At 33.2% G+C, this 19,488-nt stretch overlaps 1 protein-coding gene across 1 annotated transcript; it reads right to left on the reverse strand.

Annotated features, from left to right (window-relative positions):
• Positions 1-439: 439 nt before the first annotated feature.
• Positions 440-12,466, reverse strand: LOC139511302 (uncharacterized). The gene is made up of 10 exons (XM_071297927.1): positions 12,349-12,466; positions 11,220-11,299; positions 8,722-8,784; positions 7,170-7,275; positions 6,152-6,252; positions 5,298-5,372; positions 3,573-3,687; positions 1,854-1,994; positions 1,185-1,437; positions 440-666 (listed from the first exon to the last, which is right to left on the reverse strand). The coding sequence occupies exons 1-10, from the start codon at positions 12,386-12,388 to the stop codon at positions 462-464; spliced, it is 1,179 nt and encodes a 392-aa protein (XP_071154028.1). The 5' UTR covers positions 12,389-12,466; the 3' UTR covers positions 440-461.
• Positions 12,467-19,488: the final 7,022 nt, after the last annotated feature.

The raw sequence follows: 19,488 nt of genomic DNA on the forward strand, positions 1-19,488 counted from the left end.
TCCGAACGTTACAAAGATGTTGTCAATCAAAAAATCAAGCATCTTGATAATATCGGTTTCAGAGAATTTTTTGTTTGAATCAGAGTGATTCTTTACAAAGTATGATTTATCCCTCCCTAAGACAAGATACTTGTATCTACGTTGGCCATTCTTTTTTATGAAGCAAAGTAATACCAACTCTTTCAATTTGTCTTTTAGTTTGAAATGTGGAATACTTGTGTACAGAGTAGAAAAGTCAAATGTTTTAATACTGTTACAAGATGAAAGAGAGTTAGATTGTATGTACTCTAAAAGATCTTTGGAATTTTTAAGTATCCACATCTGTTTAACTTGTGTAAACAAGACTCGTAAGTATGTCGGAAATATTTGTTATACAGCTTCTTTAAGAAAACGGATTAGCCAATAAGACAATATGTATGAGGAAGGAATAACGACCAAATTATAAAATAACTGATCATCATTTATTTTCCGACGAATAAAGATGCTAACTTAGGTTTTACAAGAGATAACGTCGATGGTTTGATGTTTGAATTACATCCGTCGTCATGGCAACAAAAATGGCATTCATGAACATTGTGATTGTTAACCATTCCGTATTGTGTACAATAATCTAGCTTGGCAGAATTATTGGTCCATTTTGCATGGCATGTTTGTTCTGTAACACATCTGTAACACAAGATAAAACTATTGCAATTTAAACTAAGCTATTGTTTAAACGAAAAACACCAATTCAGACGACGACGATTGGACATTTCTCGCATAAATTCACTGGTATGAAGGTATATGCTTTTTGAAATCTTACAAAAAAGAGATGCATAATAATGCATAAAAAATATCCGAATTTTCTTCTGTTGACTGTAAATATAACAGTTTATTGACTCAGACTGAACATTGTACTGAAACTAACACGAAGATTGCAACTTTTTTGGTCAAAATTGACATTTCCGAAATTATTTTTTTCTTATCAACTTGTTATTCTTTGAAATCTCCTTTTTAATATGCTCCTTAAATCTATTTAATATTGGGAGGTTTTTTGTTTATAAAATAATCGACAACACATTTTTTATGGTCAAATACGGATGGATAAAAGAAGATATAAGTGTACATGTAACGATGATTTTGCCTCTAATGACAATATTCAAGTTTGAATGTACTAGTAAAGGTATAAAGCGAACTGTACAAACCCTTTGAAAATATGTTCTTTGCCAAAATTGTCAGTTAAGACATCCGTCATGCAAAAATCTTGACCTGTCTGACATGGTGAAGTTAAATTACGATATACTTCATCTGTAGAGCAAGGGGTTAGGCTATCAATGTTTCCACATGTATGACATTTAGTCTGTGTCGCTGAACTCGGATTTGAAGTGGTTACTGATGAGGTGGATTGTGCGTTTAGAAGTGGTCGATGTGTGGTTATTGTCTTTGTTTTCAATGTTGCTAAAAGAAAACATGTACATTTTATGTTATAAAACTTTAGAAAACTTTTGTGTTTGAAATACAGTTTTAGTGTCTTATTGTTAGTATTCCTACCAAATATCGGTGGTCTCTCCGGGTTTCCTCCACCAACATAAACTGACACCACGAAATAGCACTACAGTGTGTAAGTGGCGTTAATTATACTAAATAATTAATCAGTTTATTCTGATATAATTTTTAAGTTTCAGTTCACCAACTTTACCTATATAGTAATTTGCTACATATATAGGCACATGTAGCGACACCATAAACTTTACCTATATATTCATCACATTTGTTACATGTCTTGGCACATGTAGCGACAACATATACTTTACCTATATATTCATCACATGTGTTACATGTCTTGGCACATGTAGCGACAACATATACTTTACCTATATATTCATCACATTTGTTACATGTCTTGGCACATGTAGCGACAACATATGTATGTGCAGTAGCATGACAAAGGCTGGCTTTATATAGAGCGCATCTGTTATCATTGTCTACACATAATGGGTTCTCAGTTGTCTTCACTATAATAAAAAAAAAAAGTAAAAGTTGATTACAATATTTGTATCATTAAAGCCAACAAAGGAATAACAGTAAAGTAAATGATGAGCACTCCGGCGAACATTTTTTCTTTTTCTTATCTGAAATCATGTTATTAAAGCTATCTACTCACAATTTATCGTTAAATTTTATGATGTAGTTTTACAGATTATCGTTGGTTATTTCAACGAGATTGATGTTCTCGCTTGAGCCGGCACGACGAAAGTGAGAAGAGCAATCTTCTCACAATTTAGAAAGATAAGAAGTTAGCAATATCCTTTAACTCTACTTTCCGCTATATAGATGACGTTCTTTCACTAAGCAATTCAAAATTTGGTGACTATGTGGAACGCATCTATCCCATCGAATTGGAGATAAAGGATACTACAGATACAGTTAAGTCAGCTTCATATCTTGACTTACATCTAGAAATTGACAATGAGGGTCGGTTGAAGACAAAACTTTACGACAAAAGAGATGATTTCAGCTTTCCAATTGTGAACTTTCCATTTCTAAGTAGCAACATTCCAGCAGCACCTGCATACGGGGTATATATCTCTCAAATGATACGATATTCCCGTGCTTGCATTTCCTATCATGATTTTCTTGATAGAGGGTTACTGCTCACAAGGAAGCTATTAAATCAAGAGTTCCAAATGGTGAAGTTGAAATCATCCCTTCGTAAATTTTACGGACGCCATCACGAGTTGGTTGACCGTTATGGAATAACCATTTCACAAATGATATCGGATATGTTCCTCACGTCGTAACTACAATCCCCTTCCCTTTCATGAATTTGACCTACCGAATTAGACTATTTACCGGATTTGTAATCACATAAGCAACACGACGGGTGCCGCATGTGGAGCAGGATCTGCTTACCCTTCCGGAGCACCTGAGATCACCCCTAGTTTTTGGTGGGGTTCGTGTTGTTTATTCTTTAGTTTTCTATGTTGTGTCATGTGTACTATTGTTTTTCTGTTTGTCTTTTTCATTTTTAGCCATGGCGTTGTCAGTTTGTTTTAGATTTATGAGTTTGACTGTCCCTTTGGTATCTTTCGTCCCTCTTTTATCGTTAAATTTTATGATGTAGTTTTATAGATTATCGTTGGTTATTTCAACGAGATTGATGTTCTCGCTTGAGCCGGCACGACGAATAATTTTCATACCATTCGATTGACTCCGTTTTCATATCACTCGACTCCGCTGAGAAAGGAAATTATCAGTCAGCAAGATCAAAGGAAGAATTCGTAAAATAGCGATAATTCTTTTTATCGCTATTTTGTGCATTTTTCCTTTGGTCTTTTTTTGTGATAATTTTTCATATCATGCTACTCGCTTGAGATGGAAAATTATCGCTAGTAACTAAGCAGGCACGTGGCGATACTAACGAAATTTACATGAAATTGACAACGTCTTCATAAATAAAATAGCGATAGACAGATTATCATTGGTCATCTCAACTCGATTGCCTTTCTCGCTTTCACCGTCCCGGCTCAAGCGAGAAAGTCAATCTCCATGAGATGATCCTGAATGCTGGACTGGTGTAGTGATTGTCGTACTTTTAACTAATGTAGTACTGGTAGTTGTTGTAGGTTTGATGGTTTTGGCCGTTGCAATACAATTATCTCTTTTGCAGTAACAGGGTAGCGTATGTGAAGAGCATCCAAATGTCACCTGAAGAGATATATAGTATTTTGTTATTATAATACTTGATAATAATAGTCTGTTTGATTTAAAAAAAGAACGAATACTCAAGCCTGGTAAAAAAAAAAAAAAAAAAAAAAAAAAATGTCGCCATTCACCTCCAAAGCTAACCAAACCTTTAAACAGATCTATTCAGAAGGGATATATTTACGATATTGTTGTAAGGACATAAAGATGGCATAGTTTGAAATTAATATTGATTCACTCATAGGGTTTTCGGAAATAAACGCACTTTTTCTAAAACCAGTTGTAGCCATGGGTTATGTTCTTCTCATATACGTTACGATAGAAGATACTTTTAACAGGCGGAAATGTGCTTTATTTTCATATGATAAAGACATATTTTTTTCAATCGGTTAAATTAAGGTCTGGAGCTTGTATGTTAGTAACTGCTAGTAGTCCGTTGTTAATGTATGTAGCATTGTCATTTTGAGTAGTTTCTTCTTTTTACTATTTTGACATCCGATTCGGACTTCTTCTAAACTAAGTTTTACTGTGCGTATTGATTTGTGTTTGTTTATCCTACATTGACTAGAGGTATAAGGGGTTGAGATCTCACTAAACATGTTTATCCTACATTGACTAGAGGTATAAGGGGTTGAGATCTCACTAAACATGTTTATCCTACATTGACTAGAGGTATAAGGGGTTGAGATCTCACTAAACATGTTTAACCTCGCTGCGTTTAAGCGCCTTCCCCCTAGTCAGGAGCCTCTAGCCTTTGTTAGTCTTGAATGTTTGGTTGTTTATTTTTATTATTTTAGTTCGTTTATATGTTTCGGAGTGTGTTGTGTCGTTCATTTTCACTGAACCAGTACACATTTGTATTTAGGGGCTACATTGTGCGGTATTTTATCGCTGTTTTAAAGACCCATATATGGCTTTGAGCTGTTTTTGTTTTCTTTTATTTTTTGGCTCCTTGGTCGGGTTGTTGTCTCTGTGACACTTTCCGTATTTCCATTCTCAATTTTATTTTTTTGGAATTTGTAGAGAACTGTTTATTGTTTTTTAAAGAGCTCGTCAGATTCACAAAACTTAGACAGTCTTATTTACCAACAAATTGCCCGAGTGTATCACCAGCTTATTACTTTGAGATCCAACAAAATTGACCTCAGATGAATTATGGAATTCTTTAGGGTTTTTCTTAGTTAAAAACCTCCTGAAGTGTATACATGTGTATGTATAAGTATGCACCCCTGGCGTTTAAATTATTATGTTTGAGAGTTCCCTTTGAAGTTAGATATATAAAAGCGCTTTGGACGCACAAATATAGAGTGTCATTTTTATTTACTAACTAATATACACATGCACCATTCATGGTGGAATGTTAATCTCGGAGGGAACCATTATTTTAGTTCGACACGGACATGATTTTAACATATTTTCTAAAATAATTCATTAATAAATTACACAGACACTGATGTTCCCTCTACATTGTTTGAATTGTCTTTTTTATTGCTTGCTTGACGTCTCATTTATGGAGACCGATATTTCTTTTATTAAGATTTTGTTATAATTATTTGATGGATTGTAGAAATGTTGAGTGTCTCTATTATAAATTTTAAGAAAAGAAACATAACCTTTGTACCCAATTTTGTTGGATCTTCCATGCATCTTCCTATTGGACTACCCCCTCCGTCTTCAACGTAACAAATCTGCGAAGGATATTACTACAGATACAGTATACACAGAAGCTAAATGTATAAAACGACAATGCTATATCACATGCTACCTTTTGTACCAAATTCTATTTAATGTTAATTTTCCAGTTTTGTTTTTATCTATTTAAATTTTCTTAAATATAAGGATCCAATAATTCCTAACTTTGCAACGGATTTACGCATTCCTTGTTTCCAAATGTTCAGGTTTGAGAAGGTAAATCCAGGAAAGCACTTCGGACGCCATTTTACATTTTTAGTGCTTTTTTCATTAGGCATGTTTTCTTTGGTTTCCTTGTTGTATAAAAGTGTTGTTATGACCCCTACAAGTTTTCCATAATAAATACATGTACATCTTTATATGTTTCAATATTTATATAAAAAAAAAGATGTGGTATGATTGACAATGAGACAACTCTCCACAAGAGACCAAAAAGACACAGAAATTAACAACTATAGTTCACCGTACGACTTTCAACAATGAGCAAAGCCCATACCACATAGTCAGCTATAAAAGGCCCCGAAATGACAATGTATTAGTTTTAAGATCACATTGACATCAAAGCCTCAACTACGAATCGACGAATACGTTATTTCTGCAATATTAATGACCGACTGTTTAAACTTGTCAATACATATGATTGTTACTCTGAATTCCCCAAGATGTACTGTTAACTTAAACGATGGCATTAGCTTTACTGTCATCGCAAGTAAGTGATTTTGAATTGATTATTAGACATTAGATATAGATCTTGTTAGTCTAAATATTGTATTACCTGGCCAATGGAACAGCGAGTTCCCAAGCAATCAAGTACATGACTGCTTTGGGTCGAAACAGCACCATTTGCCAATGCACGAAAATTTTTAAAGAGTCCGACTGAAATAAATGTAACGGTTTTCAGTTGTTTATGGTAGAATCATTATCGTAGCATCTATATGTTACATATTCTTAGCATAGATGCTGATATTTAAGTACATTCAATGTTACAAAAGTTTCAAAGTGTGTGATGAAGTAAATGTTGTAATGTTTATTGTTAAAACAATGGATGTGTTTGACAATGAACAAAACATGACTTTAAGTACGAATTATTTCAAGTATAGACCGGTCAGTTATACAAACATCGTATCATATTTCTTCCTAGTTTTTAAGTAAGCAAATTAAATCTAAATGATTTATGCTTATACTGTAAAGTAATGATTTTTATACAACTAGAATGGTTGAAGAAAAGATTAAATTTGTTTAACAAACATATGAAGTTGGCCTTGCCATTTGTTAATGTGTTTGTTCATAAAGACAGGAATCTCGTTAAACATAATTATCTGAATTTTCAAGTTCCTTAATAGATTTTTAGCTGATAGCAGATCTTGTTATAGTCTTTGTTACTTTTCTGCATCACTTGTCTAGAATCAATTGAATTCAATGAGACTGTCATACAAGTGAGAGGTTTGCTAGCTAAAAAACAGGTTTAATCCACCATTTTCTACATACGAAAATGCCTGTACCAAGTCAGAAATATGACAGTTTTTATCAATTTGTTTCATGTGTTTGGACTTTTGATTTTGCCATTTGATTAGGGACTTTCCTTTTTGAATTTTCGTCGAAATTCAGTATTTGTAATTAAATATATTCATATTTCTGACACTTGTAAATTATTTTGTAAAATCGAATGTTGGACTCTAGAACAATATTGATGATTGTGTGTTGGTTCATTGATATATGCCTTAAATTTATTTGTAACTCCTTTGATTGATAAATTATTCAACTACTTCAGTTAACATCTTACAATAACCTACCTAATTCAAGCATGCATTTCTCATTGTCACAAAAGCAACTTAAGTCTGCATTGCCTTGATTAAGATCTTGAAGCAGTGTGTGTGCGCATAGTTGTATTTCCGGTGCCTGTAACCAAAATACCATTTTTTCTTATATAATTTAAAATGAATTTAAACTTGAAATCTATGGTTGTCACTCGTAAAGCATGAAAAATGGACCTTTCGGAGAACATGTGTTTATCACTGGTCGTATTTATAAGTGTAATTTTAAATATACAAGGTATGGTTCGTTTGGACTGTCTTTTTTTCTTTTGTCATTGTTTGAATTTGGTCATTGCATTGTCTGTTTTCTTTCGAGCTTTAGTTTTTAAATGTTTCTTCTCTCTTGCTTTATTCTAATAAAGATGCTCAACACGTGGCAATAACGAAGGAGGAAAAGACTTGTTTGGATCGGTGCAGAATAATGTGTCCTGGTAGGATGGCAAGTATTCCTGCGGACTGTTACCTTGTGATCTAGCTGATTATAAATCCGGCTCACCGTGTCTGTCTTAAACAAGACTATTGGTTTATTCATATACACATTCATGGATCTACAATCTGTCGATACCTGTATCTTGGCAGTGCACAAGGTCTTGTTTTTCTCTGACTGTTTATGAAGTCATAACGCTAAATTCACTGAATGTTGGGTGTGTACTGATTGATAATTTAGTCTTAGATGCAAGATTTTTTTTTATTAGTTGTTAGTGGCCTTGAACTACATTAGCTGTTAGTTACTGCGAGTTCTCTCATATCAGTACTTAGTGGGATTTTTTAGTTTTTGGGATATATAAGTACCCGGCCGCGTCTACTCTGTGTTTTTTGTTAGACGGATTTCTATTTGTACAAACCTGATTAGTTAAGCCTTTTTAACTGATTTTTAAAGATCATTCTTACTTTGTACTGTTACACCAATGTCTCTGGTTAGGGGAATGGTTTGGATTTCATTAACATTTTAAACCCGACACGTTCTGTATGTATGTGCCTGTTCCAAGTCAGGAGCCTGTAATTCAGTGGTTGTCGTTTGTTTATGTGTTACATATTTGTTTTTCGTTCATTTTTTGTACATAAATTAGACCGTTAGTTTTCTCGTTTGAATTGTTTTACATTTGTCATTTCGGGGACTTTTACAGCTGACTATGCGATATGGGTTTTGCTCATTGTTGAAGGTCGTACAGTGACCTATAGTTGTTAATTTCAGTGTCATTTAGTCTCTTGTGGGGAGATACCACATCTGCCTTTTTCATGGTCAATATGTATTTACATCAACTTGTTTTCGTCCTGAATGTGCATTTAATTTGCCGATGAACACACCTGTTCATTATCATCATAATACTCATTCCTTCAATTTATTGTTTTATATGTGTCTTCTCTAATTGTTTTATTTTATTTGTAATCTCTTACCATTGTTGTTCAAAGGATTTTTTGTCTAGAATATAATTATTCTTGTCTTATGCTATATGAAAATCACGGCATAGGTTTTGAGTTTTGACACTGTTGCGAATATAAAAATATTAGAAAGTATTTAATATCTTACATGATGCGGCATTCTGTAGCAGTATGCTTTAGTGTCAGAGTTAAATATACGTATCAAACACACCTAAAATAGAAGTACTAAATAAGTTCAAATAAAACTTAAACTTTGAACATATAAAATAAAGATGTGTTTTGTTTGAGGTTTAACTATGCAATGCAATATTTACTTTTATATTTAGAGTGCATTTCTTTCTTACCACAGTTTTGTGAACGTTGTGTGCCGTTTGTTATCATGTGTTTAACGTTAACATTTAAAATAGAAACAAATGCATCGTTTAAACAGTGTTTACTGGACCTGTTTGAACTTTCAAAAATGTAAACAATCTTATTTCGTGGTACAATAGCTTGTGTAGAAGATGTTTCAGACACACATGACTCCAATTCATATATATTTTTATTGTCAGTTCTTCATCTTCATCAGACGAATGTAAAATAGAAACACTGAAAGAAAAGGGGGCATACATTTATACCTAATAATACATAAATTTGTGTAATTGTTGACATTGTTTTTAGTTATGACAATCAGGATTATATCTCTTTTTCTTTCGTCAGAATCATTCTTTTTATTAGGTAAAATATGAGTAGATAATTGACTCAATGCCAATTTGAAAGTAAGAAAGAAATGCAGCGTTTGTATTAACAAACGATGAAGACAAACTGTAGATTAATTTTTAGTGAGTGTACAGTTTGTCAAAATTTATGCAAAATTTGCAAAAGTAATGTTAGAAACAAATGATCCTATGCGTGTGCTCGCTGAACCGTTTGTGTCATTTGTGTTAGAAAGAAATGCACTCTTATAAAAAATGTCCGTTTACAAAAATTATAGGTTTTGAATATGATTTCACAAGGAAGCTTTCAAACCAAGAAATCTAAATGGTGAAGTTGAAGTCATCCCTTCGTAAATTTTACGGACGCCATCACGAGTTGGTTGACCGTTATGGAATAACCGTTTCACAGATGATATCGGATATGTTCCTTATGTCGTAACTACAATACCCTTCCCTTTTCACTAATGTGACCAACCGAATTAGACTATTTACCGGATTTGAAATAACATAAGCAACACGAAGGGTCTGTGTTTTTATTTTTAGCCATGGCGTTGTCAGTTTATTTTCAATATATGGGTTTGACTATCCCTCTGGTATCTTTCGTCCTTCTTTTAATATTGATCATTTCTGAAAGATGTTCTGATTTTCTGCAAATTTTGAAGGTGCATATAGTTTCACTTGATTTAATTTCATACATTACTAGTTTTTGGATAGAAAATAGTTTCTAAACCTTTTAATGTTTCAAAGTGACAAATGACCGATAATTATTGATTACACTGTATTAGAAAGCTTCATAAATCTAATAGGAAATGCCAGTACCTGTATCACTGTATCTCATTATAATATATTTATAACACGAAGTAAACATAATATACTGCGAGAGGAAAGTTGATTGTTAAATTGTGGTTGACAAGAGATACACGAATATTTCATGTGAACATATTCAAACAAAGGAGGTTTTGGTTGGGGTCCTCCAGTTCTGTTTATCATTAATTGTTTTGGTATTTGTTTTTTCTATTCCTTATACTCTTTTCCCATTACTGTTGTAAAAATCTGTCCCATCGAACTTGAGATAACGGATATAACGGAAACAGTTAAGTCTGCCTTATTTCTTTACCTACTTGACTTGCGGGTCGGTTGAAAACTAACATTTACGACAAAAGAGGTGACGTCAGCTTCACAATTGTAATCTTTCCATTTCTATGTTGCAACAGTCTAGCAACACCTGCATACTGAATGTATATATATATCCCTCTTGATACGATATACCAAAGCTTGTTGTATTTCATCTCATGATTTCCTTGATAGAGTTTTACGGACGCCCTCACGAGTTGATTGACCTTATGGCCTATCCGTTTCATAGATGATATCGGTTATGTTCCAGATGTCGTTACTGCAATCCCGTCCCCTTTTCCCAGACGTGACCTACCAAAGCAGACTTAATACCGGCTTATTCTGACATGGGCAACCCAACTCCCCGGCAGTTTCAGCTCCGATCTGCATACTACTCTACACTTACGATGGAGTAAAGGAAAATAGTTCCGAAACGGTAACTATCACTAAACGTAGTTTGATGAGCAACGCGAGGGGTGCCACGTGTGGAAAAAGACCTTCTTATCCTTACAAAGGACTTGAGATTATTCCCAGTTTTTGGTGGAGTTCAGGTTGCTCAGTCTTTAGTTTTCTATGCTGTGTTTTATGTACATTTGTTTGTCTGTATTTTTCTTGTTTCCCCTTTTAGCCAAAGATAATGAACCAACCATATTTTGTGCTGTACCAAGTGAATTAAGAACATATGTTGTCGCTTGTTGTTTTCTTTGTTTGTATGTCTATTTGAATTGTTAGAGAACTCAATTGTTGGTGATTAATTTATTGCGATCTATTGCAGTATCAAAATACTTAATTTTGTGTACAATTAAAATAATAATAATAATATAAATGAAAACATTACATCACTATGTTCACAGATGTCTCCAAAACATCTGAATGGAGTTTGGTGTGCCACACATACGCCGACAAACGCCACAAGGACTTTAAAAAAAGTAAAGTACACATTTTACATAAGAATGTCTACTTCAGCTATTCAATCATTTAATTTACTGTAAGATATAATATTATTCCTTGCATATAACGGCATTTTTATAATTATTTATTAATATTTCTTTTAAGAATAGAAAATTTATATTACACTTATAAATTACTATATGAAAATAAAGCAATCATTATAGATTGTCTTTCGGATACCAATTGATTCAGTTTGAAAACTGATGTCCGTCGATGTAAAAAAATATATCATGAACAATTTTCTGAGTCGCTTTTAACCATAATGTGTGCTGGTGAGAAAAAAAAGTATGAATATATTGTAATAAAGAGAAGTAATAGTTTTCGGTGTAGTTTGTTATTAAGTTTTATCAAATATTTTGTCACAATATATACATTTGAATTGTTTATTAAAAAAAATCATGTATTTAATCTATGTTTTAATATTTGTATTCGAATAGATTTTAATTAAAAAATTTTTATCTTGAAGCTGAAAAGGATACATCAGTGAAGCTCAAATCATAAACGTTAAAATATCAAAATAATGTATGACGCGGAAGAGCCTTGTGAACCCAAAATTCGAATAGGTTTTCCAAAATGTTTACAGCCAAGGTGAACAACCTCAGAATTAAAAAAAAGCAATAAATATATTTAAACAGAAAATGGCTAAATTGTAATATTAACCCACATCTCATTCATCGTTTAGCTGGTAATGTGTTTAATCTTCCACATAATTTAGCTAAACAACATACTGAAAGTTTGATTTCTTTGTCATGGTAAATAATCAAAGTGTAATGATAAACCCCTATGGTAATGGTCCTGTGAATGTTACAATTTCAGACACATTAGAAAATTTTAGAATTAAAGACACGTAATTACTTAAAATCCAGAATCGGAAATGGGGAATGTGTCAAAGAGACAACAACCCGACCATAGAGCAGACAACAGCCGAATGCCATCAATGGGTCTTTAATGCAGCGAGAAACTCCCGCACCTTCGCAATAGAGAACAATATCATTAATACAAATATTATATCCTACCGAATGTAATATGCGGTATAACTCCGAATGTAGACATCATACATATGTGGACCTTGAATATAACATATATTTCATATGGCGATCAGATAGAGATAACGGTATCACTATTCCTCATTCGTATGTCATTAAAGTTCAAAGAACTGATATGATATAAAACACCCTCAGTGTAAACCAAACCAGCTGTGTTCACGAGGGAGTTGGAGGTACAAACTCACACCAAAAAAAAAAACCCATTCATTATATAATTGACAAAACCAGAAACCAGAAACAGAACCGTTCTTTATAGCTTTAACTAATCCCAATAGAATAACGAGGCCTTTACAAAAGTAGAAATGTTACCTAGTTCAATGTTGGCATCCTTAAAATAAGAAGTTTTCGGAGAAAAACCACTACATTTGTGTTGGACTGCGCCACATACTCACGTATCTTTCCAAGGTAAAAATTAAAGAATCAATTGTTATATTACACAAAGAGTAGAAGCTGACTACTTTCCGGAACCTTTAAATACCAATAGAAACTGGAAGATGGAATGGAATTCCTAGGGAAGAAAGAAAGTATCATTTCTGCTCCTTGTCACTTGGAAATCAATTTCACTGTCTTCATGTGTTTGAATGCCAGTCTGTCATTTTTAAAATTATAAGTAATAAGCATCTTACAAAAAATTACCAAAGGTGTCTATGTGTCGATAGAATAAAAGGGCTGATTTCGTTCTGCAATATAAAAGTTATGACGAATTTATCACTTTTCATTCGAAAATTAGTCAAAATATTGTAATTATACTCTCAATAATATGATTATGTTAACATTGTTCTGTTGCCACCATATAGCCATACGATTATTTAGTTTTGCCTCTTGTTACACTTGTATATTATGTGTCTGATTTATTTTTAAAATACGTTTCTTGTTTGCTCTGTTTATAATTTTCGAACATAGTGTTTTTAGGCTGTTGTTTTTATAATCTTGATTTGTTTGGCATGATTTTAGTGGTTTTTTTTTTTGTTTTTTTTTGCAACTAACGAACAATTAATGTTCCTTAGTTCATCGCCATTGTTTTGCTGTTTCGTGTAATTTCTTGATATTTTAGTCTTTTGATGAATTTGGCGTTGTCTTGATAAAGCTGTTCTAAATTAAAGCCAATTAGTATTTCTATTTTGAAGTGCTTCTATCATGTCTGATTTGCAGGTTTAACTTTAATTTTCTTATCCATGTTCAAGGTTTCTTAGCAAAAGTTTTTACTTTGTTTATAGAATACGCTGTATTTACCCTCCAAAAAGTCGGTAGATGCTGTCGCTTGCATCTGTTGTTTTTTGTGGGGTTTTTTGTTGTTAATTGTGTGTTTTTTTTAATAAATGTTATAAATCTGTCTGTTACTTCGTTTTTTGTTTCATATTTTGTCAGGTTATGACCATTTATTGCTGAATATGCGGTAAGGGTTTAGATGTTTTACGAAGATTACACAGGATTGATTTTGCTTTTTGTTAAAGATCGCACAGTGACCTAATAGTATAATTACTAAAATTCATCTCATTTTAACTCGTTTTTCTCATTGCCAATACACCACATCTCCTCTATACATATTTGACTTAAATGATACTGTTACAAAATGTTCACTTCATAATTTTAATTCCATTTGAGTGTTTGATATTTATTATTTACATAGATTGATTCCTATGGTTGTAAAACACACACATTACCGTACATGTATATATATGATGAACCTAGAAGTAGTAAATGGTTTGTAAAAGTGTCTGCAACAAGTCAAATTTAATAGCACATCCGGTTCGGTATTTTTGTCATATCTTTTTCAAAATTGGCAAGAATAATTACCATGTGGACTTTAAATGTACTACATATACTTCAAGTACACAGGCGCTTGTGTACTTGATACAGATATTGTTTTTAATTTTTTTTTTTTTTTTTTTTTTTTTTTTTTTTTTTTAGAGTTTAGAGATTATTTAGAAGCTAAGGTTCCAACTTTCTTGGACAAAGACGACGTTAGAAAGACTTGAGTTTTCTTTTTGTATCTCTTTTTCACATGTCGTAAAGTACTCATACGTCTTGGGTTTCAACATTATGGGTTTGGGCGTTCCTAATGCGGTTTAATTCCCCTTTTTCTAATGCATTGCTAGCATTGTTTGTCATAATTATGGCATCTACTTTAATTCAAAGACTGATCTGAATACCAGATTCAGTTTGTGAATCTGGTTTGTAAGCCATAATACATTTGTACGAAGTCTTGTATCTTCCACTTGAATATTATCATTGGTAGATTGTATTGTCATGCAATGTGTAATAATAACGCCTTCTCTTCGCTTGGCATCTGACCCCACATAAGAATATTTAACATGTTGTAAAAGTAACGCCTTGACATTAACTGAACGTTGATAACCTTGCATGATCTCATAAGAAATGTGGTACAACATTTTTGCATTTTCAATAGTTTGACATTGATTACCATCAAATATTATCAAATAGACATGACAAGAGTACCTACTGAATGAGACAACTTTACATCCGATTCATAATTTGGGTAAAAAAAACATTACAGGTAAAAGTACGGCTTTCAACAAGGAGCCTTTGCTCACACTGAACAGCTTATATACAAAGTCTTTTATATGGAGATTCTTGATTCGCTGAAAATTTTGGCCTATTGTCATTGAAAGTATTATTATTACTGTTCTTACATATTTTAGTTGAACAGTGACATAACTCAATATGACCGTTGTCTTCCGTCGTTCGCTGTTTTTTTTTCTTAATTATAGTTTTATGTTCTTTTCAGAAATCTTTGGCAAATTCATACAATTTATTTTGAATACGTTGTGGATGATTCATTTTGAAATATTGCAGTTCTGTAAATTGTAGAGAATTAATCTTTTGAAGTTCCCGATGATGGATGGATGATGCCCTCCTTATCATAAATACATGTAAATATATGTAGATCATTAACCTTTCCAATTAATGAATACTAAAAAAATGGATTTAGTATTCTGATACAAGAAGTATTATTTACTTATTTTACGAAAGTTGGAAATAATGATGCTTACATTGTTCAATTCGAAACACTTGTTATATGCAAACTGTATTCAGTGATATGTAGTACAAAACAGGCCATTTCAGACTTTTATGGGGTTCGTGTTGTTTATTCTTTAGTACGGGTGCCGCATGTGGAGCAGGATCTGCTTACCCTTCCGGAGCACCTGAGATCACCCCTAGTTTTTTGTTGGGGTTCGTGTTGTTTATTCTTTAGTTTTCTATGTTGTGTCGTGTGCATGTGCTGTTGTTTGTTTGTCTTTTTCATTTTTAGCCATGACGTTGTCAGTTTGTTTTAGATTTATGAGTTTGACTGTCCCTTTGGTATCTTTCGTCCCTCTTTTCTATGTTATGTCATGTGTACTATTATTTGTCTGTTTGTCCTTTTTAGTTTTAGTCATGGCGTTGTCAGTTTGTTTTAGATTGAGTTTGACTGTCCCTTTGGTATCTTTCGTCCCTCTTTTCTATGTTATGTCATGTGTACTATTATTTGTCTGTTTGTCCTTTTTATTATTAGTTTTAGTCATGGCGTTGTCAGTTTGTTTTAGATTGAGTTTGACTGTCCCTTTGGTATCTTTCGTCCCTCTTTTCTATGTTATGTCATGTGTACTATTATTTGTCTGTTTGTCCTTTTAAGTTTTAGTCATGGCGTTGTCAGTTTGTTTTAGATTGAGTTTGACTGTCCCTTTGGTATCTTTCGTCCCTATTTTGTATGTTATGTCATGTGTACTATTATTTGTCTGTTTGTCCTTTTTAGTTTTAGTCATGGCGTTGTCAGTTTGTTTTAGATTGAGTTTGACTGTCCCTTTGGTATCTTTCGTCCTTATTTTGTATGTTATGTCATGTGTACTATTATTTGTCTGTTTGTCCTTTTTAGTTTTAGTCATGGCGTTGTCAGTTTGTTTTAGATTGAGTTTGACTGTCCCTTTGGTATCTTTCGTCCCTATTTTGTATGTTATGTCATGTGTACTATTATTTGTCTGTTTGTCCTTTTTAGTTTTAGTCATGGCGTTGTCAGTTTGTTTTAGATTGAGTTTGACTGTCCCTTTGGTATCTTTCGTCCCTATTTTGTATGTTATGTCATGTGTACTATTATTTGTCTGTTTGTCCTTTTTAGTTTTAGTCATGGCGTTGTCAGTTTGTTTTAGATTGAGTTTGACTGTCCCTTTGGTTTCTGTCGTCCCTATTTTGTATGTTATGTCATGTGTACTATTATTTGTCTGTTTGTCCTTTTTAGTTTTAGTCATGGCGTTGTCAGTTTGTTTTAGATTGAGTTTGACTGTCCCTTTGGTATCTTTCGTCCCTCTTTTCTATGTTATGTCATGTGTACTATTATTTGTCTGTTTGTCCTTTTTAGTTTTAGTCATGGCGTTGTCAGTTTGTTTTAGATTTATGAGTTTGACTGTCCCTTTGGTATCTTTCGTCCCTCTTTTCTATGTTATGTCATGTGTAGTATTACTTGTCTGTTTGTCCTTTTTAGTTTTAGTCATGGCGTTGTCAGTTTGTTTTAGATTTATGAGTTTGACTGTCCCTTTGGTATCTTTCGTCCCTCTTTTCTATGTTATGTCATGTGTAGTATTACTTGTCTGTTTGTCCTTTTTAGTTTTAGTCATGGCGTTGTCAGTTTTGAACTCATATGTCGACGATAAGTAGACAAAGCCATGGCTAAAAAAGAAGAAAATACCTATGGCAAACAATAGAACATAAAACACATCAAGGAAAACTAAAGACCGAGCAACACGAAATTCCGTAAAATTGGGGGTGATCGCAGGTGGTCTGAAACGGTAGGCAGATCCTGCTCAACATGTCACACCCTTCATGTTTCTCGTGTTATTACAAATCCTGTAATAAGGCAAACTCGGTAGATCACATTCGTGAAATGGTACAGATTGTAGTTACGACATAAGGAACATATCCGGTATTATCTGTGAACTGTACACATTGAAAGATTATAGAACTGTTTTATAAATATATCAACGCAATTGAAAAATTATAGATTATTGGATTTCCACTAATCCTTTTATGCAAGTTGTTTTTGGCGCTAACGAAATGTCAGATGGCTTAAAAGTGAAGCACCGAAACCATGAACACCTCTCTGCCAAACAGGCAGAATTTAACTTTATGAATTTTTCAAACCAGAATTGTTTCTTTATCGGTCTCTGACGTGACTACCGGACTTTCACAACAATAAAAATACACTTCAAAGAAAACCAAAGATTGAGCAACAACTCAAACCCCACTACATAGGTTATGTAAACACGAGTGGAACATTTATATATATAGTGATTCTGGTCGTAAATGGCGTTAGATATAACAGATCGGTCAACAAAGTGAAAGTTGATTCCGTTAAACTTTCATCTTTACTATTTGGAACCCCTAATGCGTAAGAAATGAAGTTTCTATAAACTCGCTATCAAGAAAAAAAAATAATCATTACAGGTAAAATTATCTCTGTAATATCGTATCAATTCTATCATACAGTACTCCACATGCCAGCATTGATACAACAAATACACAAAAATGGAAATTTCGCAATAGAAAATTTAAAATATAATCTCTTAACTTAAAGGGAAATCACAATATTGTTATATATGTCGTGACTGTATTATAACGTCGCCGTTTTCGAGTCCATCGTAAAGGTTGCTAATTTATAAAATAGCGAGCCTCTCAAAGGGACGTTCCACTAAAGCAGGAAAATGATAATGAACATATCATGTTTTTTACAACTGTTATAATTAAATTAAAAATACGTGTCCATAAGGAAGGGTCTGATTGTATTGGGGTTTACGGAATACAGAATAAGGAGTAAATACTGCAGAATAAAAGGGGAAAAAAAGAAGAAAATATTAGAGAATGATGAGGTGCTAAAATATAAAGAATAAAAAATATTGGTAACACAAACTAAATATTAATAAATGAATGACCCTCTATCCAGACCCTTATGATAAAAAAAACATATCAATTCAAAACACATAATCATCATGCATAATCAACATTAAGAACGTTGGAAATTCATAGCATATTCAATATAATTTAGTACCCTCTGGAGCCATTTTCTCGAAAACAAAGTTGGTGACATATATTTTTTTTCGGCAGCGTATCGTCGCGATGCGGTATGTAGGATTCAGAGTATATTTTCGGGGGAGGGGGAGGGGGGTATTAATAGATCAAGAGTAACAGCATGTTAGCGTACAGCTTCCGAAATCTGTAGTTTTCTGTTCACCAGAGTGTTGTAAATAAGAACAATGAGTTTCGACTTTCATTTTTTTTCCATATCACATGCAGGAAACGTCATAACTATAGTCTTCAATACTACCTGTATAAATAATTCATCAAAAATCTCATTCTATATTTGTATTTATCCGGCTCAGCCTGTCGGGTTAATACAAAGCAGGGTCAAAATTAATATGTTCTAGTTCTGAATATGCATTAAACTTGCCACTGGACGTAAATAATGTTTGAAGTGCTATTTGAAATCGTTATTTATTTCACATGTGACGACAGAAATTATCAAAGTGTAGTCCATCTTTCCCAAATGTTCCTTTGACATCTTACGCCTCTTACTTTTTTTTAGTTTTTTTTTGGGGGGGGGGGGGGGGGGGAACATGGAAATGAGTGATTCGTATCTAGTAATCGCGTCTATTGAAATATTAAACGTTAATAAAATAACGCTAGTTGAAAATCATCCAAAACTTTACATCGGTTGCTGGCTGTCGAACTCAAAGAAAATTTAGCACCGTATTTTAATGTACATCATGTTGCTCAATCTTTCTTTAATGCTTAAAGTTTGTTCAGGCTAACATAATTTTGGCACAAAAATAAATCATATTTTGTTGTATTTCTTCAAACTGTCGTTAACGCACTGTAGGACCAGCAAGTTAAAAATAAGGCCGCTATAGACGTCAAATAATCTGGGAATATCAAACACTATGCCTAGTTTTATATTTTGGTACTATTGATTAACTACAACAACAATAAAATGCTTCGCTGAGAGCAGCCTGATACGCCCGCAGATGTTGAACCGTGAACAGTTGGGGCACGTTTGGACACAATATTCAAGCTTGATACTGTCTGAGTTTGGATTGTGATCATCAAATTTTGACATAATAT

This window comes from Mytilus edulis, chromosome 2, assembly GCF_963676685.1.
Source record: "Mytilus edulis chromosome 2, xbMytEdul2.2, whole genome shotgun sequence".
Taxonomy (NCBI): domain Eukaryota; kingdom Metazoa; phylum Mollusca; class Bivalvia; order Mytilida; family Mytilidae; genus Mytilus; species Mytilus edulis.

What these genes read in the sequence shown, in the direction of transcription:
- LOC139511302 (XM_071297927.1), bottom strand. Translation starts at nt 12,388, where the DNA reads ATGATGTCTACATTCGGAGTTATACCGCATATTACATTCG. An exon ending in CAGTACTACATTAGTTAAAA is followed by an intron (nt 1,995 to 3,572) that starts GTACGACAATCA and finishes TTTTTATTATAG; the next exon opens with TGAAGACAACTGAGAACCCA. An exon ending in CAAATGTGATGAATATATAG is followed by an intron (nt 1,438 to 1,853) that starts GTAAAGTATATG and finishes GTTTTCTTTTAG; the next exon opens with CAACATTGAAAACAAAGACA.